The sequence below is a fragment of the Protopterus annectens genome, chromosome 1.part0, assembly GCF_019279795.1.
Source record: "Protopterus annectens isolate FY-2018-M chromosome 1.part0, PAN1.0, whole genome shotgun sequence".
NCBI classification, from domain to species: domain Eukaryota; kingdom Metazoa; phylum Chordata; order Ceratodontiformes; family Protopteridae; genus Protopterus; species Protopterus annectens.
In genome coordinates, this window is record NC_056725.1 from 1,172,389,939 (window position 1) to 1,172,415,763 (window position 25,825).

The 25,825-nt window shown below is 44.8% G+C and overlaps 1 protein-coding gene across 1 annotated transcript in view; it reads left to right on the top strand.

The window, feature by feature from the left end:
- SEC63 (SEC63 homolog, protein translocation regulator) overlaps positions 1–25,825 on the top strand; it is a 1,535,741-nt gene that overhangs the window by 790,578 nt on the left and 719,338 nt on the right. Inside the window, exon 18 of the mRNA XM_044065412.1 lies at positions 11,032–11,186. Coding sequence (XP_043921347.1) covers positions 11,032–11,186 — 155 coding nt within the window. The remainder of the gene's footprint in view (positions 1–11,031; positions 11,187–25,825) is intronic.

Here is a 25,825-nt window from a genome sequence, read left to right on the forward strand (position 1 = left end):
GCAATTAGATTCCCTTCAGGAATCATTGACAGAGGGCACTGATTTTGATGAGGCACCCCCAGATCTCCACCAGAAGTCGTCTCATTTGGAAACATTTTAGAAATCCTGCACCAAAAAAGTGGATTATTTTCCAAGAACCCTTCTTATAAGGAATTTGTGTTCCTGGAAGCTTTTGTTTCTGACCCATCTGTATCTTGGGTTACTTTACCAGCAGATGAGCTTGTCGTTCTTGTCTCCTGCCAGGCATGGAAGGAGCCAGGCTCCATAGAGCCCATCCTTAAACACCCAGACAAGAGCCTCAGTGCACCACTAGACAATATTGGTCCAAGGGGATTCCTGTAGATGCCATGGTTGTTGCAGCAGCCATGAAAAAGGAGTTATTCGAACACAGCTCATCTGTCCATCTTCCGAACAGAGAGTCTAGGGCAAATATGGAAAGTGGGTATATGCATTAGCGACTTTTACTATAAGATCACTGAATTACCTGGCACATTTTCCTAGGTTACAGAGGAACTTAATAAAGGAAACCTCTAACCCTGAGTCCATATCGAAAGGCAATGAAAGATTATTCTATGCAACTGGTCACCCAACAATCCATCTGAAAAGCATACACGAGGCTAATCTCTCATGTGGCTGAAGGGTCCTCATGGTCCTGTAGGCACAGACATATCCATCAGGAAGTATGCCTGGATGCACTTGTGTGACTTTGTGGAGCCCGTTAAAGCATTCTTTTTCAGTGCTCCATTTGACTGATTCTCCCTTTTTGGATCCACCGTTAGAGATGCTTTCTCATAGTGAACAAGATGGAAATACCCTGTCTGCTGTAGGAGTCTGTTTTTCTACCCCGAGAGACCGTTCCCAGAAATTGATATGATGGTAAGAAAATGTAGTTTCAGAAATCTCAAGAGCCTTTTCAAGATTCACATGGAAATATTTTCCCTAGACGCAGAGGGGGGAATGGACGATGCCGCCCATGTGGCAGAGGTGGCCTGCAAAATCAAAGCTCTCAAGATCTTTCTTGGACAGATGCTTCCAGTGATCCTGAAAGGTTTGCCTGACTGTTCTTCTCTGGAGACGGTCTGAGGTCACTTGTCTTTGCACCTGGAAGCCTGGGCAGCCATCACAAAAGATACATGGGTGCAAAGAATCGTATCCAAAGGAAGTTTTTTTTTTTTTTTAATACAAAAGCCACCAAATATAAGGAAGAGTCTCCTCAATGTTCCACCCAATCAGTGGGAGCAAGCAGCTCTGGAAATTCAAAAGCTGCTAGTCAAGAGAGTCATCCAAGAGGTCCCACTAGACTGAAGAGGATCTTTTTTTTACTCCAGGTTCTTTCAGTGCCAAAGAAAACAGGAGACCTGAGACTCATTCTGGATCTCCATTATCTAAACAAATTCAAAAAGAACTCCAAATTGTAGATGGTCACAGTTCAGTCCATTCTACCATTGTTCTAGGAAGGTGACTGGGTATGTAGATCTGAAGGATGCATACTGTCACATAAAAATAAGCAGATAGTCCAGAAAAATTCCTTCGCTTCCAGCTGGGAGCTAGTCATCAGTTCAGAGCCCTGCTCTTTGGTCTTACCAGAGCTCCCAGGGTGTTCAAATGCATGGCAGTAGCTGCACCTCGTCTAAGACTGCAGGGATTCAGGGCGTTTCCTTATTTTATGACTGGCTTCTCATCGCATCAACCAGACATCTATTGATAGCAGCCAGAGACTATCATCTTTGGTTGACTTATTCTCTAGGCATCACCATACATATTGCCAAATCCAAACTTCCACCAGTACAAGTCTTGGAGATTATAGGGGCTCACCTAGACGCACTAAATCTTCAAGCTTTATTACCACAGAGCCAAAATCTTATGCTGAGATTGCATGTCAGACAGGCTCTATCTCGTCATTTCCCTGCAGCCAAATTGATTTTAAGAGCTCTGGGATCAATGGCTACTGCATTCACATTAGTACCAACAGCTGGCTTTCACATGAGAATCCTTCAGTGGACTTTACAAGTGCAGTGGTCCATTCTACACCAGTCATTACAATTTCCAATAAAACTGTACAGGATATGCAAGGACTCGTTAGTATGGTGAATTCAATCCAACGAGATTTGCCAAGGTCACTCCTTTATCCTTCCTTCACCTATTGCCACATTGACCACAGACACCTCCTGGTTTGCAGAGGGCATTACTTGGGACAGATTTTTCAAGGCAGTTGGACCCCAGTCAAGACTAAATTGCATGGAAATGTCCTAGAGATGGGAGCGGCCCTATTAGTGCTGCAGGTCTTCCAGAACTCTCCCTCAGAGGACATTTGCTATTCAAACAGACTGTCAGTGGTTTGATACATCACCAAACATGGGGAAACCAGATCTTAACCTCTTTGCTGAGAAGCAGTGAGAGTTTGGCAATGGGTGATCTCATCCAACCACTTTCTTACAGCAACACACATTCTGGGGAGATCAAGTGTTTACTAGCAGACAGGCTTAGCAGAACTGTTCTGATGCCTCACAACTGGTATCTCAGTCAGTGGCAGACATGATTTTCCACTAGTGGGAACAACCATGCTGTGACCTGTTTGCCTCTTCCCTCAATAACAAGTGCAGCAGGTTCTTTGCCATAATCCCTCCTCAGGGACAGTCACCAAGAGATGCTGTAGTCCACATTTGGCCCTCTGGTCATCTTTCTGCTTATCGTCTCCTACCCTTAATTCCCAAGTTTCTTCAGAAAGTATTCAGGTTGAAGAGCAAAGTAATCCTCTGCCCCCCATTTGGCCTCAGCAGATTTGGTTTCCCTTCCCAAGGTCTCATCTGATACATCCTCCATGGACACTGGACTCTAGTCCAGATCTCTTCTCACACCCATCAAGTTTGACTTTTCCAGAATTTCCAGGCCTCAAATTGACTGCATAGTTTTCCAATTCTGATGATGGCTAGACATTCCAGCCTTTCCTCTCTCATTTGAAGAATGTTGTTTTTATCTCAGAAACCCTCTACATGAAAGATTTATAAAAGTAAATTGGAGAGAATTTCCGTAGGGGCTCAGCAGAGAGATCTGGATCCTTTATCTGCTGTTTTAGAATTTAACATTTTTTTTCAAGGTAGAGTCAGTTTCTCTACTATTAAAGTTCAAGTGGCTGCCATTTTGAATTTTGATGTCTGAGATAGTGCCTTCCTTTGGCATTATCTAGGCTGTATAAGGCTTTTCTTAAGGGTACTTTTTTACTTAAGCCACCTATCAAGGACTTTGTACTACATTGGGATCTTACTTTGGTTTTAGAGTCTCTAATACAGTCACCCTTTGAACCCTCCGCAAAAATGGATTTCAGGTTTCTCTCTTGGAAAACAGTTTTTCTGACAGCCATAACTTCAGCCAGGCCAGGTCAATCTCTGAACTCCAAGCACTTTCTTCAAAACCACCTTTTTTTATCTCCCATAAGAACAGAGTTGCCTTGCATACAAATCCATCTTTTTTTTCCCCCAAAGTTGCATTAGAGACAAATGTCAATCAACTCATCAGTTTGCCAATTTTCTTCCCTAAATTTGAGAATAAAGAAGAATACATGCTTTATTCTTAAGATGTACATAGACAACTTCATTTCTATCTTCATAGAAAGAAGGAAATTAGGCTGGTGCATTAATTGTTTCTTTCGCTAAAATAAGTTGGGTACGCTTGTGTCAAAAACTACCATAGCCAAATGGATAACGGATTCTATTTCTCATGTGTATTTCTTAAAAGGCTTGACCTTTACAAAGACAACCAACAGCTAGTTCGTTTAGATCAGTAGCTGCATCATCTGCTTTTTGGTCCCAAGCTTCCATTGATATTTGTGCAACTGCCACTTGGTGTAAAGCTCATATCTTTGTGCCTTATTATAAATTGGACATCATCTCCAGGAATAGAACTGCATTTGGCTCTGCAGTACTCTGGAACATCCTTCCATGAGGGCCAGCCAAGGTTACTGAAGTTGTATTCTTACCATAACTAGTAATCTGTGCTGGTCTATTTTTATTCTTCCTCAACTTCCCCTCCCACTTTCCCTTGCCTTTGGGAATGACCTCAGAGTTTGTCAGGAACAATTGCTCTTGTTTGAGGCCCTGTTCTGTTCTGTTCTATTGCATCCTTTTTTTATCAGTGGTATGGTTATGTTATCTTTTTCTAACGTAGCTTCAAGACCGCAAACGTGATCTGAGGTAAATAAGTGATCAGGGGCATTGTGGGTAAAGGGAAGAGCTTGAGAGTCGAATCCTAGATTGTAAAAGAGTAGGCTCCAAGGATCGAATCCGAACCCATTCGTTGGGGAAGAATGAAAATGGACAACACAGATGCCTAGATGTTATGTGATCCTATCTCGCCTACATTCTGTACTGATGGGCTCGGAGCCGACCTTATGCTATAGAGCGAGGCCTCTTATTGGCTGAGCTATCTTTATCCCAGGATGCACCACCACTAATCCCCCAGATCTCATTTGCCGCTTACAGAGCTTAGACGTGGTGTCAACTTGGCTCGGCTAAGTACTATTTATTTAGGCTTTTTCCTGTCAGAAATATGCTTGATTTAAATCCAAAAGCTGTTTTAACGGCTATTCTTTGTATCTGAGTGTGTTTTGATAGTTTTGGTTGAGGATTTCGTGTTTTCCTGTCAGGGAAGGTTCCATAAGTTAGAGGGCCTTCCTGTGGTTTCTACTACCTTAGTTGTTGTGTGTGGGTCAAGTACCCGTTTAAGTTAGAGGGTCTTGACCCTCTCTATCTCTCTCTTTCTTTTGTGGAAAGTTTGTCTTTCTTAAAAAAAAAAAAAAAAAAAATATAAAGGTTTTAGTTTAAAAGTTTTACACTAAAGTAGGGATATTTTTTCTTGTGTCAAACCCCTCTTCTAGTTGTAGACAACTGTGTTTTGGCTTGGTTATGTCGAAAGAACACAAACCCTCCGGGTTTAAGAAATGCACGAGGTGTGGTTTTAAAATGTCCATAGCGACGCACCACTGCCTCGTCGTCTGCTTAGGTGCTAAACACCTACAAGAGTCATGTAGCGTGTGCCACGCGTTCTCTTCTAGAGTCCTCCAGGAGAGGAAAAACAAATTAATCCTCAAAGGATTAATCAAGCCTTCCTTCGAGGAGGCTTTATCTTCCTCTCCATCTCCTTCTAAAAGAAAGCGTCGGCTCCGACCAGTCAGTCGGAACCGACCGCTAAAACTAAGCAGACTTCTCCATCGGCTCCACGGACTGTCTGCCTCGATGCCTCCAGCCTCGACCCCTCTGGTTTCGGAGCCGAGGTCTGGGGCATCGAGAGGCGGGTCACCCTCATCGGCTCCACTGATGATAAGGGTTATCGGCTCAGACTCTTCCACTTCGGAGCCGAAGTCCTTATCGGCACCGAGGGAAATTTCCTTGAAACCTTCTTTGGAGCCGATAGTTGTCCTTGGGCGGTCCCGGATGGAGAAATCGGTTCAGGCCCGATCGGTATCCTCGAGATCATCCAAGATGTCTAATTCAGACATCAACAGGGTGCTCCTTCGACTCTTCCAGTCTCCGGTGTTCCAAAAGCTGGTTTTGGCTCCAGCCCATTTGGCTTCGGAGCCGATGGTCCACTCCCCTACTGTGGTGGTTCCTCCAACAGCTTCGGCACCGTTGGAGCCGGTGCTGGTGGAACCTGTGGAGGTGTTAGGGTCGGGCCCGACCCTTGCTCCAACTCCGGCTCTTGGGTGGGAGTTCAGTACGGACTTCTTCCTTCGGCCCTGGGGAGGCTTGGGATTGATGCTGGGTCCCAAGTCTCCCCCGTCGGCGGGAGTACCGTCCACTGTTGTGGAGGTGGGACCCTCCCAGGATTCTGATGGTCCCGCTTTCAGGGCTATGAGGAGTGCTTTAGCCAAATCTTCCTTGGCTACCTCCACGGTTTCCCCAGCTCCTTCCCTACATTTGGAGACTGGGTGGTTGGCCGTCCCCTGTCCTTAGACAGCGGAGCCCTGGGCCTCAAGTTACCCCGGGGTTTCTCCCCTCCTGGAGGTCCTTCTGAAGCCTCTTTGGAAGAACCTCCCAGGAAGAGATCATGCAAGAGGGCGTTGACTCCTGATGAGTCTCTGACATCCGACACTGATCTCGATGATGCAGAAGGGTCCCTCACCTCGGATGATGTCTCCTTTGCAGACATTCTGGAAGCCCTAAAAGGCGGCTGGCAGTCCAAACCTCCCTCTGCTGATGAGTCGGTGTTCCTGAAGGCCTTGGGCTCAGCCCTCCGCCTCCTGGGTGTCTCCGCCCTTGACGAGCTCTTGGATTTGATCTGTGAGAGGGAGGCTACCAGACTCTGTGGAACCGGTGCCCGCTCGTCCGAACAAATTTCTCGGCACCCCTGATAGAGAGTTCCTTACTAAAGGTGTGGCTGTAGATGCTTTGGTGGTGGCATCTGCTACCCAGCAAGATATAGCAGAGGCTCGTCCGTCCATCCTCCTAATAAGGAGTCTAGGAGCATGGATCGCGGAAGCGCACCCTTAGTTCAGCGGCCTTTACACTGAGGTCCTTGAACTACCTTCGCACTTCACCAGGTTTCAGAGGGATCTGATTAAGGAGCTATCCGATACCCTCTTGGGTAACCTGCCTGAGGAGCTAGCCCAGGCGGTTGGCTCTCAGCTGGCTACAATGTCGTCTATTTCGAACTTCGTCCATGAGGCTCATTTCTTATGCGGCCAGGGCGAGCGAGAGCAGCAGGCAAGCAGCAGTACAGGCATTGCTCTAAGGAGACAAGCCTGGCTCCGTCTGTGTCGGAGGCCTTTAAGTCTTCATTTGCCCTTTGATGGGTCCTCCTGTTTGGACCCAAGGTAAAGGACACGCTAACCCACTGTGAACAGGAGGGTAAGACTCTTGACTGCCGTGGCGATTTTCCACTCCCTTCGGCCTTATCCCAAGGCTAAAGAGGAGGGAAAATGTGGTTCCGTAGATCTCAGAAGCCTTACCCATCTCAGCAGGAGGACTCCCCTTCCAGAGGCAGAGGAGGAAATTCTTCGTCCCAGAGGCGGCAGAGGCCCTCGCAACACTGGATGGCTCTTCAGCCTTTCATAGTCCCTGAGGGATTGCCCGGCTGTGCTGCTCTGGAGCCAGTCGGGGTCGTTCTCGAAGCACCTAAAGGCCTGGGAAGGTATCACTCAGGACCGATGGGTGCTTGATTATCGCCGGAGGTTACTCCATCCCATTCTCTCACCTTCCCCTCAGTCCAAAAATCCCGGACCCGCCACCCAGTCAGCGGGATACGCAGCCTCAGATGTTTCAAAGCTGCTGCAAAGGAGTCATCCAACCGGTCCCCAGACCAGATCGGATTAGGGACTTACTCAAGATTCTTTTGGTGCCAAAAGACCGGGGACTTGAGGCCCATTTTGGACCTCAGCATCCTAAACCGTTCAGTCAGAAAGTCCAAGTTCGAATGGTCACCCTACAAACCATTCTCCCATTGCTGGAGAAAGGTGGTTGGATGTGCTCCATAGATCTCAAGGGCGCTTATTATCATATCATGGTACATCAAGCGTCCAGGAGACATCTGCGCTTCAGCCTAGGAGGTAGTCATTTTCAGTTCCGTGCGCTGCCCTTTGGTCTCACCACAGCCCCAGGGTGTTCACCAAGTGTTTGGCAGTCGTGACTGCTCACCTGAGAAGTCTAGAATTCCAGGTGTTTCCGTATCTAGACGACTGGCTCCTAACTGCCACCTCCAAGCATCTACTTCTGCAGACCTACAAGCCACGTATCACTGGGCAATTCCCTTGGAATCACCTTCAATTGGCCAAAGTCTGTGTTGCTGCCATCTCAGCGAATAAGATTCATAGGAGTAGAGATAGACTCAAACCAAATGGTCTACCTACCTACAGACAGAATACAAACCATACAAGCCCAAGTTCGAGCCTTACTTCCAAGATCCAAAGCCCCAGCCAGAATGGTCCTGCAGCTATTGGGATCCATGTCCGCACGGTTCTTCTAGTCCCCTTGGCAAGGTTGCACATGAGGATTCTCCAGTGGCTCCTCTCAGCTCAGTGGTCCTTTCAGGAACTCCCCCTCAACCACCTTGTATGGATCACGGAATCTTGCAGACGGGACCTTCGCTGGTGGCTAGTGCCCTCCAACTTGGATCAGGGGTGACCCTTTGTTCTACCTCCTCCGGCCACTTTGACCGGCCTCCCAGGCGGGGTGGGGGGGGGCATGCCCTGGGCAGGTCAGTCCAAGGCAAATGGCATCCGGAAGAGATTTTGCTTCATATCAACATCTTGGAAATGAGGGCAGTACTTCTGTCCCTTCAAGCCCTCCACGATTATCTCCCTCAAGGCGTGATTGCGTTCCTCAGACAACATGTCAGTTGTTTGGTACCTGAATAAACAGGGAGGGACCAGATCCTATCCTCTTTGCAGAGAAGCCATGAGGGTTTGGGAATGGGCAGTCTCCACCAGCTTCTAGTGGCTACTCACATACGGCAAGTCCAATGTGATAGCCGACAGATTGAGCAGGACCATCCTCTCTCCTCACGAATGGTCTCTGAATATGACAGTTGCAAGTCAGATTTTCAGCGAATGGGGAGTTCCGTGTTGCGACCTCTTGCGACTCCTCTGAATGCGAAGAATTCTTCTCCTAACCCGGCTCTGGGGAAGAGCCCCATGGATGCATTAGTCCATCCTTGGCCCACCGACTTGCTTTATGCCTTCCCTCCAGTTCCTCTCCTTCCCAGAGTGATTCAAAGGCATCTCTCTTGGGGAGCAAAATGATCTTAATTGCTCCTTACTGGCCCGTCAAGTGTGGTTCCCCTATCTTGAACATGCCTGCAAGGTCCATGGTTTCTGGATCAGATACCAGACCTACTGGTTCATCAGTCGGGACTATTCCACCAGTCCCTACACACCTTGAAATTGACGGCTTGGCTCCTCCTCTTCCGACGATAGTCAGGAGTCATACATTGGATTCAGATGTTGTACACATTATCTTCGGCCCATAAGTCTGCTACAAAGAAACTGTATTCTAGCAAATGGAAAAGATTTGCTATTTGGGCTCAACTCCGGGGCAGAAGTACTAAAATTTCTGACTTCTCTTTTTAATCAAGGCTCTTCAGTTTCTACCATCAAGGTACAATTGGCAGCAATTTCTAATTTTCACGAATCCATAGACCCACCTTTAATGAGCAACAGATTGTGCAAGACCTTCCTAAAAGGTGCTGCTCTATTGAGACCCCCGATTTCTCATCCTGCACCTCCGTGGGATCTTGATATAGTGTTACGCGCCTTGACCTCTTTTTCCCTTTGAACCGGCAGCTACATGTGATTTAAAGTTTCTATCATGGAAGACAGCTTTTCTGGTGGCGATTACTTCTGCCAGAAGAGTTTCAGAGCTTCAAGCTTTGTCAGTTAAACCCCCGTACTTGGTTTTTCACAAGGACAGAGTATCCCTCAGACCAAATCCTTCCTTTGTCCCTAAGGTCTGTTCTACTTTCTGCTTACAACAATCGTTAGAGCTTCCAGTTTTTTTCCCAAAATACTCTAACAAGGAGTTTATATTCCACACACTAGATGTACACAGACAGTTACGTTTTTATCTAGACAGGACCAAACAAACAAGGAAAACAGATCAGTTGTTTGTATCCTTTGCAGATAACAAATTGGGCAAAGCGGTCACAAAGGTCACTATTGCCAAATGGATCAGGGACTGTATTTCTCAAGCTTATTTTTATTCTAACAAAGAGCTTTCCACCTCTGTCAAGGCTCATTCTACAAGGGCTATGGCTACTTCCATAGCATTTCATTCTAAGCTTGCTATTAGCGACATTTGTGCGGCTACATGGTCTTCCCGCACACCTTCATTTCCCACTACAAATTAGATGTGGCATCTAGAGGCGAGCTTCATTTGGTTCCACAGTGCTCAGGAGTGTTTTCCAATGAGCCACCGGATTCAGGTGCTAGGGCGCTGTCCCATCAGTACAGAATGTAGGCGAGATAGGATCACATAACATCTTTTAGTTATGTACTCACCATAACTTCAGATGTTTGGGATCCATCTCACATTCCACCCTCGTTCCCCCTTCCTTGGAGATCAGAGGATACCAGAAGGTCTGAATCCTGTTGTTTCATCTTGAAACATCTAACAATGTTATATAATCAAGTTGTGCATGTGTGCATGTATGCGGACAAACAAGATCTGGAGGATTAGTGGTGGTGCATCCTGGGATAAAGATAGCTCAGCCAATAAGAGGCCTCGCTCTATAGCATAAGCGTGCAGAGTCGAGGAATCGGCTCCAAGCCCATCAGTACAGAATGTAGGCGAGATGGATCCCAAACATCTGAAGTTATGGTGAGTACATAACTAAAAGTTATGCTAAGTGCATAACTTAAATATGCGAGTCAAATGTAACATTTCCTTGTTTATACCAGGTTGACTTACTGCAGTTTCTGCACAGACTTTGCTTGACTAGGCAGTCATGGGCAAGATTATCAATGGAAATCACTGTGAAAGTGAAATGTCAAGACACTAAGTCATATTGTAATTGATTTATTTACTTGCTTACTCGCTCTCTGACATTTATTCATTTTACCCCATTGTGGACTGTGGTAACACTCATCAGCTGCAGGTACCTCATTTGTTTCCCACTGGAAAAGAGCCACAGGTGATAGAAAGTGGTACTGCAACACTGAAATACTATATCCTACAATTTTTTCTTATTTCTTTTTAGATGCCGTGAATTTTATTGACATTATTACTTGCCTTCCCCAGGTTTGTGGAATGTACACTTTGAATGTAGCATGGATGCTTGCTTTTCCTTCCTTGTTGTATTAGGGTTGATTACATAGTTACTTGACCCCCCAAAGTGAGCAGGTGAAAAAAGTCACACTCCTCCATCCCTGGCCATCTACAACTTGAACCAAGTTTTAACTGTTTTTGTGTTATTTGCTATCATTAGCAAGGTAATTGGTTTGTACCTGACCAACACTGAAGTAGAATAGTAAGCATATTTTCTGTAATTTGTACTGTATAAGTGTGCAGAAACAGTAATATGTAATTTTAATATGTCTTCAAATAGATTTCCGTGCCCCAAGTTTGACAACATTAGAGAACTGTATGAAGCTCTCTCAGATGATTGTACAGGGACTGCGCCTGCAGCAGATGAAGAATCCTTTACTTCAGCTTCCTCATATTGATGAAGATAATTACAGACGGGTAGTTAACCATAAAAAGGTACAGAATGTGAGAATATTGTTTCTTTTTTATTCTAGTGTTCAGTCATTTACAGGGAGATTTGGAATCTCTTGGGAGTGTGCTTCACTTCTCTGCAGAAAATCTTTGATGAAGAGTTGCATTAGGCTGTTTTGTGGACAAGTAGTCAGTAGGCACTAAGATAGTGTGGAGGCAGAAATTCATCTCTGATTTGAATTAATGTGCATACATTACAGTGAGACAGAGTTGTTTCCAGACTCCCCCACCCCCAGTACTGGTTTCTCTGGTTTTCTTTTATCAAAATACTACATACTTTTTCAAGTGGTGTCATTTTTGATGTATTGTCATTCAAATTAAGGTTCAGTTCTGTAACCGTAGCTTCTGTATCAATTAAAATCATGCAGATGGCATAACTTCAGTGTTAGTGTGTTGCCTAAGTCTTTTTTGTGGATGTTCATCGTGCATACAGCTTCAGTCATAACAGATGGGTTCTCCTGCCGTCAGGCTGGTCCTCGGTCGGCCGAATTCCAAAGTCTAGGTCCGGCGTCGGTTGTCGTCGCTTCTTCCCTGACATCAGTGCGACAGGGGTATAAAGGAACCAGCCAACGCCATTTTCTTCAGTCTTTCTTGCCGCGCGGTGCCCGAAGCAGAAGCAGTTCGCAAGTGCCGGTCGGCCAGCTCCTGAAATTATGAAATTTGGAAACCGAAGTCTTCTTAAAAGCTAAGTACCCCGCTGGGGAAACTTTTCTTGCCTCAGACCGATGTATTTCTTGTGGGAAGCAAATACTGCATAAGGATTTCCATTCCCTCTGTATACCTTGTTTAGGCCCAGACCACGACGTCTCGGTCTGTCGCTTTTGTGCTACATTCAACAAACGTACTATTAAGCGTCGGGCGGAGTTCGCCCAGCATTATTTTGGGAAAGTATTTAACTATATTATGTCGTCGGATACTCCGACTCCGGTTTCGTCTAAAAAATGCAAAGACAAGGACCGACACACGAGGTCTGCGGCCTCTACCGACACCACTCCAAAGCCGACTAGACGTGGTCCGGTTCTCAGTGAGGCACCTACGCAGCCCCTGATTACCGACGACACTTCTTTGACTGTGTCTCCTGTGCCCGAGGTTGCAGGCTCCTCGGCCCACACCCTGACTACAGATACCGAAGCCACTCTTGGCATTGAAACTCAGAATGTGGACAGGTCCACCTCCACTCAAGGTATCTTCAGACCTTCCTCTTCTTTTTCCATCAAGGCTTTCACAAAGTCTAAAGCAACCACGCACCCTAAGAGACCAGCTACACAGGGCCCCATCTCCAAGCCCCATGCGTAAGAAACAGATGCTTAAAATGGCTGAGGATTTAATTACTCTAATCAGAGGCGCTTAGCCCCCACCGGACAAAAGGCCTAGAGTGGAAGAAGATTCCACCTCCTCTGATCAGGGCTGCATTATTTCAGAGCACTCTGATGATGAGGAACATTCTTACTCCCCTTTTGAAGACTCTGATGCGGAGGACTCCATCCCTTCTGTATCCCCCCCTGAGGATTACTCATTTGGGGAAACTTTGCATACCTTAAGGGAACACTTCCACTGGGAAGGCCAGGATTATTCAGATTCCAAGAAAAGGCTCAGGGAATTTCTCTTGTTACCTCAGCATAGGCCTCTGGCTATACCTCCTGTCTTGGACATCCTAGATGATGTTTACTCGGAGGCCTGCCTTAACCCGGACTCTCTACCTCCAGCTCCAGTTAAGCCTGACAGGTACTACAGGGTTCCTGACTCACACCAATTTCTTTACAAAAGCCATGCTGCTGACCCAGAAACCATCTCACAGGGCCCCAAGGGAGTTAAGGCCTCCATTGCCAAAAATCCATTGCCTTCTGAGAGAGATTCCAGATCCTTAGAAAGGTGGGGGGAAAAGGTATATACCTCGGCTACCTTATCCATGAGGGCCTTAAACTGTCAGTTTCATATGCTAAAATACCAACAGTTTTTGTTATCACAATTTAAGAGTAAAATGTCACAACCTGAACAACCAGACTTGAAGGAGATGCAGGATTTGATTCATAGTGCAGAACAAGTGGGTAAGCATACCTTACAATGTGGTTTTGATGCTCTAGAGGCCTCGTGTAGAGCTGCTGTTACAGGATCAGTCATACGTGTAGGCATGCTTGGCTCAAGGAACAAGCCTTGCCTGATCATGTCAAAGCTAAATTACTAGACACCCCTCTTCAAAAGGATGTACTATTTGGTGCTAATGCTGAGGAGGTATTAAGGAAAATGGAGGAAAAAGCTAAATCAATGCAAACAGTGAAAGAATTTCTACAGGTTCAACCCCCACATTTTAGTAGAAATTGGCCTTCCAAAAACTGGTCCTTTCCTGCCACAGACAGACCCCAAAGAGGCAGATACAGGCGCCCGAGGGGCAGAGGACAATCCCAAGGCTCGTATAGAGGCAGACAATGGCAAGCTCCTACACAAAGAGGTGGTGAGGACAACTCGCAATCTTTCAGAAAGCAAACCCAATGACTTTCCCCTTTGCATGCCAACCAGGTTTCAAATGGCAGCCCCCTTAAGAGGAAAGCTGGCATTATTTTCAAAAAATTGGCATGTCACAAAGGACAAATGGATCTTGGACATTATAAACAGAGGCTACAAATTCCATTTTCACACCCTTCCAAAAATGAGAGGCATGCCAAACCTGCCGCACAATCAAAGGGCAGAGGCACAAAAGCAAATTACAGATCTCATAAACATGAAAGCTATTCAAGAGGTACCTACGCACGAACAAGGTCAAGGTTTTTATTCCAGGCTATTTCTGGTGCCAAGGAAGGGAAAAGATTGGAGACCTATTTTGGACCTATCCATCCTAAACACATTTCTACTCGTACCAAAATTCAAGATGCTCACTCTACAGCAACTTCTTCCCATGCTGGGCAAGGAGTCTTGGCTGGTAACATTGGACCTCAAGGAGGCATACCTGCATGTCCCAATCAGACAAAATTGCAGAAGGTACCTCAGATTTCTTGCAGGTTCAACCCACTATCAATTCTCTGCATTGCCCTTTGGCTTATCTACTGCGCCCAGAGTATTCACGAAATGCCTGGCATCAGTAATTGCCTACTGCAGACTTCAAGGGATACAAATATATCCCTATTTGGACGACTCCCTGAACAAGCGGACAGCAAGCACATTCTTCTGAAACATCTGGCTTATGTAATAATGTTATTGAAATCTCTGGGATACACAGTCAACAAAAAGAAATCAAGGCTAATACCCTCTCGGAAGATAATTTTCCTGGGTGCCAATTTGGACACAAACACCCAGATGGCCTACCTCACGCCAGAGAAGTAGGGGCAACTAATACAATACTTCAGAACACTAGCAAATTGCACCAGGCTGACTGCAAGGAAAATCCTGCAGGCTCTGGGATTCATGGCATCTTGCATCTTACTAATCCCATGTGCAAAGCTGCATATGAGGAAACTACAGTGGTACCTAAAAAACCTATGGTCTCAACACAGCCACAGTTTGGAAACAATAATACCACAAATTCCATGTCTGCAAAAGGAATTTCTGTGGTGGGCTCAAGCATGTCAAACAAACACAGGTCTTCCATTCAGCAAGCCTCAAGCAAATCAAGTCATCACAACAGACGCCTCGGACTACGCCTGGGGGGGGGCGCACATGACAGATCGGTGCATTTAGGGCAAATGGTCCCAGAAAGAAAAGCACCTTCACATCAATCAAAAAGAAATGCTAGCAGTAATAAATGCTATAACAGCTTTCAAGGACCTTCTACAACCAGGTCAATTATTGATAAGAACGGACAACACCACAGTCATGTGGTACATAAACAAACAGGGAGGAACACATTCTTACCCCCTATGCAGACTGGCCATGTCACTTTGGAACATGACCATGGACTTACAAATGGAACTACAAGCACAGTACTTGCCAGGCAAGGAAAACACGCTGGTAGACAACCTAAGCAGGAATATGACAGATCCACACAAATGGAAACTACATCCAAAAGTTTTTACAGAAATAATCCAAGAATGGGGAAGGCCTCCTACGAGAATCATCAATTGACAAAATTCTGCTCAAGGATATTCCGTCCAAAGGCCGGGAGAGTGGACGTTCTTTCTTTCAGTTGGACATCAATAACAGTTTATGCCTTCCCTCCTCTTCCTCTGCTGCCCAAAGTTCTATTAAAGACCAAAGCAGACAGACCAAAGATGATTCTCATTGCGCCGGACTGGCCAAGGCAACACTGGTACCCACTCCTGAGGAGCCTGACTCATTCCCCACCATGGACCCTGCCTCTAATGCCTCTTCTTCTAACTCAGCACAGTTTCAAAACTCCTCACAGCCAGCTAAAAACACTCAATCTAGCCGCATGGAAGATTCCTTAGCATCTCAACAGGCCCTACTCTCCAAGGAGGTGCAGGATGTCATTTTGGAGGCCAGAAGGCCATCAACTAGAAAAGCTTACTCCGCAAAATGGAAATGTTTTTGTGTCTGGAATGAGAAAACGGGCCAGGATCCTGGAAAACTGAATTTACCTCAAATACTACAATATTTGGCTGAACTGCTAAGCAGTGGACTTTCTTTATCCTCCATCAAAATACATGCCTCAGCCATTTCTGCAGAATACAACACTGATCCACCTTTATTCTCTCACCCTCTCTTAAGACAGTTCCTCAGATGGGCTAAGAATTTAAGGCCTCCAGGGAAACAACCAATACCTGCTTGGGATCTTAATTTCATTCTGGAAAAATTGACATTGCCTCCTTTTGAGCCAGCTGCCTCATCAGATTTGCAATATTTGTCCTGGAAAACAGCTTTCCTTCTGGCTATCACCTCAGCTCGTAGAGTTTCAGAACTACAGGCTCTCATGGCTGTCCAGCCTTTTATCATCTTCCATCAGGACAGAGTTTCCTTACGAACCAACCCGTCCTTTATGCCTAAAGTGGTATCCAGGGTAGCCTTAAATCAGGCCATACATTTACCTACTTTTTATCCTAATCCTCAAAACAAAGGGGAGAGATTACTACATTCCTTGGACATCCACAGACAGCTGCATTATAATTTGGACAGAACAAAGCCTTTCAGAAAATCAGAACAGCTCTCTGTGGCCTATGCGGTAGGAGCTCAAGGGAAACCAATTTCCAAACAGACAATCTCAAAATGGATAGCCCACTGCATACACTTTTGCTATTCCTTTCATGGCAGAACTGTTCCTACAGGCATTAGAACTCATTCCACCAGGGCCACAGCCACCTCTGCAGCCTCCCTCAGAGGAGTTCCTACCAAGGATATTTTGGAAGCAGCCACTTGGAGTTCTGTGCATACCTTCTCCAAGCACTACAACCTACCATTATACTCCAAATCTAGAGCAGGCTTTGCCACTGCAGTCTTGCAGGGCATTTTGGCTCCTCCTAGTTCCAACTAGTGCCTACCACCCCTTTCATAGCTTTGGGATTCTACCCATCTGTTATGACTGCAGCTGTATGCACGATGAACATAGTACAGTTTTGTACCTACCATAAATGTAGATGTTCGAGTGCTAATACAGCTGCAGTCCAGGTTTCCCTCCCTCCTTCCCCTCTTGGGACAGGCATATAGGCTAACACATCCTCATACAACCTGATTGGGGTATTCATTTATGGTGTATTTGCTTGCAACTACTGTATTTTGATTATATAGCACTGCATTATCACACAATTTTATTAGTGCCTTCCTTCTGGGGGCACCTGACATCTGGGGCAAGAAAAACTGAAGAAAATGGCGTCGGCTGGTTCCTTTATACCCCTGTTGCACTGACGTCAGGGAAGAAGTGACGACAACTGACGCCGGACCTAGACTTTGGAATTCGGCCGACCGAGGACCCGCCTGATGGCAGGAGAACCCATCTGTTATGACTGCAGCTGTATTAGCACTCGAACATCTACATTTATGGTAGGTACAAAACTGTACTTTTCCATGTCCTGTCCTGTTACTTTTAGGAGACCAATCACTATTGCCATGCAAGTACTCTCTAAAATCTGCTACTATGAGACGGGGACTACAGTTTGAAAAAAAAATGTTGATCTTTTGACTTTAACGCTTGATCTGATGCTGTCCGTGTCATTATTCATCATGGATGGTTCTTGAATCCGAACTTGGATCCGAGCAGGCAACTGTATGACAGATCCGGAGGTCAAGCTCCTCCCCCTTCCCATGATCCCTTGCTGACCTACAACCTCATCTCGTTTGCCGTGGAATTGCTTTGAAGTGATTCCAGCAGCTTAAGCATAGAATTCAGATAAGTGACTGTTTTTTTTTTTTTGGGGGGGGGGGATGTTTTTTCCTTCCTATTCTTCGGTAGCATAGCCTTTAATTTCCTCTATCTCCTTTCTGGGTAATTAGTCGGGTTCTCCTCCCCTCCCATAGTTTGCTAAATTTGTCTTGTTGATTCCCACCTTTTTCCCGGGTCCCTTTCCTTAGCTTGGGTTAAGGGTTTCCTTAGCTGTTCCCCTCTTTCCTCTTTTTGTGTGCAGGTGTGTGTGTGTGTGTGTCTGTGTGTGTGTGTGTGTGTGTGTGCAGGTGTGTGTGTGTGTGTGTGTCAGGTGTAGGCGTGTGTGTGTTTGTCAGGTGTAGGCGTGTGTGTGTGTCAGGTGTAGGCGTGTGCGTGTGTGTGTGTGTGTCAGGTGTGTGTGTGTGTGTGTGTGTGTGTGTGTGTGTGTGTCCAGTCTGTGTGTGTGTGTTCAGTCTGTGTGTGTGTGTCCAGTCTGTGTGTGTGTCCAGTCTGTGTGTGTGTGTGTGTGTGTGTGTGTGTCTGTGTGTGTCTGTGTGTGTGTGTGTCTGTGTGTGTGTGTGTGTGTGTCTGTGTGTGTCTGTGTGTGTCTGTGTGTGTCTGTGTGTGTCTGTGTGTGTCTGTGTGTGTCTGTGTGTGATCAGCCCTCAGGCTTTAGGATATGCTCCTCATGCAGTCAGAAGATGCCCCATTCTGACTCGCATCAGGAGTGTGTTTGCTGTTTATGAGAGGGTCATCTGGAGGTTGAATGTGACATTTGTGCCACATTCAACCCCAAAGCTCTCATGGATCACAGAAATAAACTCGTGCTCAAGAGTCTTGCTAAAGGGAGACCTCTAGCCTCTGGTTCTGCCTCTAAAGCCCCTCCAGATCCCAAAAGGAAGACCTTCTCCTCTAACTCCAGGGTTCCCCTGCAAAAAAAAATGAGGCTGTCTGATCACAGATCCCTGGATCCAAGTCCAGCCTCTTTGGTTTCGGAGCCGGGCTCTTCCACTCAGAGAGCCTCAGTCCGTTGGATCCGAGGCCCCTGATACCAACAGGCCCTCTGAGCTGACTCTGTACACGCTGGCATAGGATCCAACCCATTTGTTAGCTCTGTCTTTGGCTCCGATGAAGCAATTGGATCTGAAGGTCACGTCGGATGGCATAGGAGTCAAGTATCCCTCCTGAGACCGCAGGACAGTGTGAGGATCTCCAACCAGGTCAGGACATTCTTCGGTGTCCTCCAGATCTTTCAGAAGTCTGCTGCATACTGATATGGATAGAGTTTCCTCAAAGCCCAAATAGAGTTTGAGTTGTTTCCATCCCTGGCTGAGTTGCCATGGAGATCTTCTCCATCTAACCCCCCTCCCCTCCAGGTTCTGATTTCCAGGATCGGAGTGTTCCCTGTGAGATTCTGTTGGTGTCGAGCATCTCCCCTTGCCAACATCATCAAGGTCCTTGGCGGGCTCTGTTCCAGTACCCTCAGAACTGGATGCATCTCGGCCCGGTGAGGTCTATGCGGGTTCCCAGGGTGTGGTGTCGGGCCTGGGTGTTTAGGACTGTTCCCTACCCTCGGGGACCTCCACGCTGGACAGTTCGGAACTGATATTGTCTGGAGACAGCACTGAGGTCCAGAGTCCCTCCTTCCTTCTCATACTACTGCAGCCATAGGGAAGGAGAGGGGGACTTCGCCCAGCCTGTCGGCCATCAGGTGGTAGAGAAGAGCTTCTCCAGGTGGGCAATTACCTCTCCATCTCTAGGTCCTCCCCAGCCCCTCTTGACTTTGGGCGGCAAGCCTAAATCATCCTTCCAGGGTCAGCCCTCTTGCAAGTGATTTCAGATGGGCATTACCCCACTTGGGGTCACTGCCTCTTCCGAGTCCTCCCCAGAGCCCACTGTGGAGGAGCCCCCTTGGAAGAGGACATGCAAGAGGCGACACTTGGACTCCCCTAGAGAGTCCCTCACTGAGGACATGGATTTTGAGGAGGGAAGATGGGTCCCCCAGACTTCTGACTGAGGAAGTATCCTTCGAGGACATCTTCAAAATCCTAAAGCAGAGGGGCAGTTGGTTTTCCCCACCCTGCCTTCAGAGCAGTCTGTGTTCCTGAAGGCCTTTAGGATGGGCGCATTTTCTACCTGGGTGTCCCTCCCTTGGCGACAAACTCATACAATATATCGCCGGCAGGGCATGGAAGGAAGCAGACACAGTGGAACTAGTTCCCAAAATGGAGGACAAATTTCTTGGTCCCCAAAAAGATAAGTGTCTGGAGTAGGGACATCCCCGTTGATCCCATCATGGTGGTCACAGCTACTAAGAAGGAGCTCGCTGAACAGAGCTCCACCGCCCATCCCCCAGACAGAGTCTCGGGCAATTCACCATTTCGAAAAGCACTTTTTCGCCTCAGCAACCTTTGGACTGAGAGCAACCAATTACATGGCACATTTTACCCTGTTGCAAAGGGATTTGGTCTCAGAACTCTCAACTTCCCTTTCAGAGTTACTGCCTCGAAAGAGTCTCCAGTTGATCTCCCCAAAGTTTTCGATGAGGTTGATCTCCAATGCAGCGGAGGCCACCTTTCGAGTGGTGGGCACAGGCATTGCCATTAGATGGCACACTTGACTTCTTCAACTTTGCGGGTTTGCTGAACCCTTTAAGGCATCTATTACTAACACCCCTTTCGGCCCATCCATCAAAGAGACATTGATCCACAGCAAAGTGAAGGGGAAGAGACTGTCCGCAGTCGGGATCAAGTTTTCTACTCCCCAACAATCTTTTTCCTAGAGTCAGAGGGGTAGTAGGAAACTTTGGTTCCGCGGGACTCTGTCCTCCTTTCAGGACTAACCAATAAAAATAATCCATCGCTCAAAAATATCCAGTCAAAACTCCATTATGATCCGTATAGCGACCCAAAATCCTGTTTATTTCTTCTTTTCTTATAACATATTCTTAAAAAACACTAATAACGAATTCACAGAGTCATTCTGTCTGGACTAGTATAAAAAGTAGACTTTGCAGGCACATTCTTAGAGTCATTAATATAAGATTAGCACTTGTAGAATGGGGAAAATGTTTTGTGGAAGGTGAATATCAAATATGTAAAGATTCTTGGGACCTTCTTAATAAAATCAGTGAGTTAGTGTGGGATGAGAATGATATTTTGGTTATAGTAGATGTCAAAGATTTAAAAACAGTGATTCCTCATTCATTGGATATAGAATGGTTCTGTGAATTTGTTAGCAATAATGTTGAACAGGAAAAAGTGAAGTTATATGAGGAGCTACTCAAGTTAGTGTGCAATAATTATATAATGTTTGAAGACCAATATTTTTTTACAAAAAAAAAAGAGGAGTGGCAATGGGTTCAAACTGGGTCACTATTTGCAAATATTATGGCCCATTGGGAAAGGAATTTTGTCTTGAATAGTGTATATAAAGACTGTTTTAGCATAGATACGCGTTACCTGGGCGACATTTTTCTTGATTGGAGAGGGGGGAAGATAGCCTTGATGAATTTATTTATATTAATCAAACTAATGAATTCTTGAAATTTTCAGTGTAAAAAGATCTTTAAGCTTATTTAGACATTTTACTTGAAAAATACTTAATAGAGGATAAATATAAATCTTGTTGTTATAGCATCAAACAGATTGATAAAAATTTGGGCTATGTTAAAGGAAAGTAATTCTTTAAGGGACAAAATAGGTGACATACCAAAATGTTATTTATGAAAAAGGTACAAGTTTTAAGGACATTTTAGAAAAATTAGTCTCTGTAAATAGATTAACACAATATGGGATGCGTCGCTGTGGGCATTGTGAATATAGTAAATATATTTGATTGGTTGAGTATGTTACCTTAAATGGGGAAAGAATTGATATTTTAGAGAGAATGATCATCAAACCAAAGGTGTGTACGCCCCAGTGTGTCAGGTATGTATTGTATTTTACATAGGAAAAACTGAACATTCTTTAAAAGAATGTATGTGCATACTTTGTTATAAAATAAAAAAGGTTAAAACAACGAATGCTTTAGCAAAACATATTTTTTGTAATGAAAATCATTGGTTTAAATTTGTTATACTTGAAAACTTTAATAGAAGTTAAAGGGGTGGGACCATGGACGGTCCATCTCGAAAATAAAGAACTCTATTGGCAATTGTTTGTGAATGCAACCATCTAGCCAGGGCTAAATGAGCAGACTTCAATTACAAGTTTAATAAGGTTAAAAGCTTTATGTAGATAAAAGTCGAGTGTATTAAAATGTGTAACACGGTTATTAGTTTTTAAGGATGTTCTATAAGAATAGAAAAAATAAATAGGATTTTGGGTCTCTCTAGGGATCATAAAAATGGAGTTTTGATTGGATGTTTTTGAGGTATGGATTATTTTTATTGGTTAGTTTAAATGGACTCCGTGACCAATAATAATGATGGATTAATTGGGAGTGAACAAATATTAGGTAATGATTGGTCTTTGGTGTACTGACGCTGTAACTACTTTGGCTATTTAAATTGTACTTTTTATAATGGATGTTATCTGATGAAGTTTTGTTTTTAAACAGAACGAAAGCGCTCATCATTGATTATTTTATTGCATTATATTTATATTGTGTTCTTAACATTTTGGTCGTGGAATAATAAAAAATAGGATTCTGCATCTGAGCTGTGGATTACTATAGCAATTCAAACCGACAACATGGCGGTGGTCAGGTACATCAACAAGCGGGTCTATATTAAAAAGGCGAACGCTTACTTACCTGAATGCCTAAATGTCGACCCGTCTTCATCAAACCGAAAACATTGATTGTCCAGAAGAGCGAAAGTGTCAACGTCAAATTGTCATGGTTGGCCTTCTGGTATAGCTCCCTAAGGTAAGTGTGGGATAGTTACAGACCTTAGGGTTAGGGTGCAGGTTAAGGTAAGTGCATAGATGGTAATGTATGTTAGATTTAGTGTAGGGTTTTGTTAAGTGTATGTGTGTGGAGTGTTTAGTTTGTTTGGGTTTAGCTTTTTAATGTAAGTGTGCGATTGTTATTGATCTTAGGGATAGGGTGCTGGTTAAGTGCATACATGGTGGTCTATGTAAGATTTAGTGTAGGGTTAGAAGTAGGGTTTAGTTTAGTGTTAGAAGTAGGGTTTTGGTTAGTGTATGTATGAGGTTTATTTAGTTTATGTAGGTAGTATGTAGCGGGCAGTGGAGTGGGACAAGTATGACAGTTCGACTTTTTAAATTTCGCTATTTAGGGCGTTACGGTGTTTATGTGGTTCGATGATGACAGGTCAACGTTTAGGTATTCAATGAAGTAAGTGTTCGACTTTATAATGTAGACCCCTCAACAAGCAGAGGAGAACATGGTCTTATCCCCTGTGCAGAAAGGCCATGAGAGTGTGGGAATGGGCAATGTCTTCCAGGAGCTTTCTTCTTGCAGTGCACATACACCCGGCAGTTCCAGCGTATTAGCCGACAAATTCAACAGCTCTATCCCAAGTCCTCACAAGTTTTCCCAGAGTCCATCAGTGGCACATTGGATCTTCGTCCGTTGGGGTCTTCCTTGCTGCCACCTGTTCACCTCCCCTGTCAGCCATTAATGCAGCTGTTACTTTGCCCTGATCCCCCCCCCAGAGCGCGCACACTGGTTCACAATTGGTGTCGGGACTCCTGTATGCTTAACATCCAACTCCCCTCATCCCCAGAGTTCTGCAGAAAGCCCGTCACCTGAAGACCCTTCTCATCCTCATTTCCTCCTTTTAGCTTCACCAGCCGTGGTTCTCCCTGCTTTGGTTTCATCTGAAACATCCTCCCTGGATATTGGATCCCATTCTAGATCTCATTTCTCACCCTTTGTGCTACCTCTACCCAATCTTCAAGTCCCTTCAATTAACCGCATGGTTCCTCCAATTCCAGTGATCCTTGCCCAGTCCAGGCTTTCTTCTCCGGTGAGAATATCATCTTAGCCACTCAGAAACAGTCTAAGAAGGTATATTCTAGCAAGTGGGGAAAGATTCTCCGTTTGGGCTAGATAACGAAACCTTCACCCCTTTTCAGCCCCTATTCCTGACATTCTGCTGTTTTTAGCTTCCCTTTTCCAGGAAGGGGCTAGTTTGTCCACAGTTAAACTTCATTTGGTGGCAATCTCCAATTTTCATTTGAACGAGAGTTCCATCTACTCTTCCAGACTCTGTAAAGCCTTTTTCAAAGGGGTATTTCTCCTTCGACCTCCTATCAGAGATCCTTCCCCCTCATGGGATCTCACTTTGGTGCTGCAGTCTTTGACACAAAAGCCCTTCGAGTCTGCTGAGTCATGCAATCTCAAATTCATATCCTGGAAGACTGCCTTTTTTGGTGGCTATTACTTTGACCAAGAGGGTTTCTGAGCTGCAATCTCTCAGTATCATGCCTCCCTTTATGGTCTTTCATAAGGATAAGATATCTGTCAGAACTCGTCCTTCATTCATTCCCAAGATAATGTTGGGGAACAATCTGAACCAAGCTATTCAGCTCTCCCTGTTTTTTTTTTCTCTAATTATTCTAACAAAGGAAAATATATGTTGCATTGTTTGGACATCCATAGACAATTACGTTTCTTAAGAAGATCGAAGGATTTTGAAAGACGATTGTAGGTTTTTTTCACGCCAGGAAAGGTTAGGTAGTTACCAAAGTATCACTTTCCCGTTAGCTCGCCAGCTGTATTTCCTTCAATTATGACATCAAGTCATATCAACCTTTCAAAACCATTTAAAGCTCACTCTACTAAGTCAGTGGCTACTACTTCCACCTTTTTGGCCAAACTTTCATTGGATGAGGTATGCACCACTGCAACTTGGTCTAATCATCACACTTTTGTTTCACATTGTAAGTTGGACATGATATCAAGAAACAGGGCTTCTTTGGTTCCACTGTGCTCCGACATATCCTTCCCTGAGGCCTCCCATGGTTAATAATAGCTGGGGACTCTGACCCATCTGTGATGAATAATGACTTTGATAGCATCAGATAAGGAGTTATATTAGTTACCATAACTTAAATGACACCGGATAGCACAGATTCCATCACATTCCCACCTACCTTCCCCCCTGCCTTCTGGAGATCTGGTAGGGATGTCATCCTTTATGGACCTTTTTTTAGTATTAAAGCAGTCCTGACTGCTATTTCCTTATCCAGCAAACTCGATCTGAGGTTGTATGTCAACAAGGGATCATGGGAAGAGGAGGAGCTAGAGCTCTGGATCTGTCCTACAGTTGCCAGCTTGGATCCAGTCTGTGATGAATAATGACATTGGATAGCACAGATTCCAAGTTATGATAAGTATATAACTCTTTTTTCCTTAGTGTTGAGGGTAAATCTTGTGGCAGACATAACACAAGCAGTATATTAGCACATCTAGCATGATATTCAACATTAGACCACTGCTTTAGTAGCCTAAGCTGTATGGGTGCTTACCCCACTGCTATGGGCCAGCTTTTCAAAGCTTAAAGCCACCCTTCATGTGGTTTACCTGTCAGTAGCTTGAATAGAGCTTCATATAAAGAAATATCAGAACAGGAAAAGCTCAAGAGTTTTCTTGCAGCAGAAGAGCTCCTTTGGCAAGCGTGGCAGGAACTGGCAGGGTCAGCTAGCAATCCCTCAAGGCTGGACAGATAAATTCCCTGTTTGGGAAAACCTTCCCCTAAAATTATTGTTTATTGAGGGTAGCTTTCAGCTGTCACAGGACTTGAGTGTTCAGTCTTTATCTGCCATCCAAAAAAAGGAAGTCCTTTGACTCTTTACAAGATCCTTCTGATTTTTCTGGCTTACCTCTGAAAAAAATCCCATTTGGGGACCCCCTTCCTCTCATTTTATTGTATTTATTATTCTCTCTTTATTTTTGTGTTAATTAAAAAAAATATTATTTTGTTTTTGTCAGTGTTTACAGTGCATCCTGTGTGAATTTCCACTTGTAGTAGTATTTTTGGCTTCTGCCTTTCACAAATACTTGTTTTTTTTTTTTTACTCTTTTGGAGGAAACTGTCAGTGTTTTTCTCAGAAGTACAGTATGTATGTATGCTGTTAGACACTAGGAGTTGTTTTGTGCAGTCAGAACTGCAAATCAGTCATTCCTGTCTGTACTGTTACTCTGCTTTATTGTCATCTTTTGACAGGAAAATGTTGCAGAACTTAGATTCTTTTAGTATTTATATGCTATTTACTATGTGTATGATTCTGCTTTGTGTGTTTTAACATCAGATCACTATTTTACCACAAATTAAGTTGTTTGACTGTACTGTGGAGATTTTACTCTCTGACAAGCAAATATAATTTAAATTGCTGTTAAATATTTGTGGTAGTTTAACATGATTAAAGTGTGTGGAGCTAATTTTTAGTACCGGTTTGGCACATTGGGT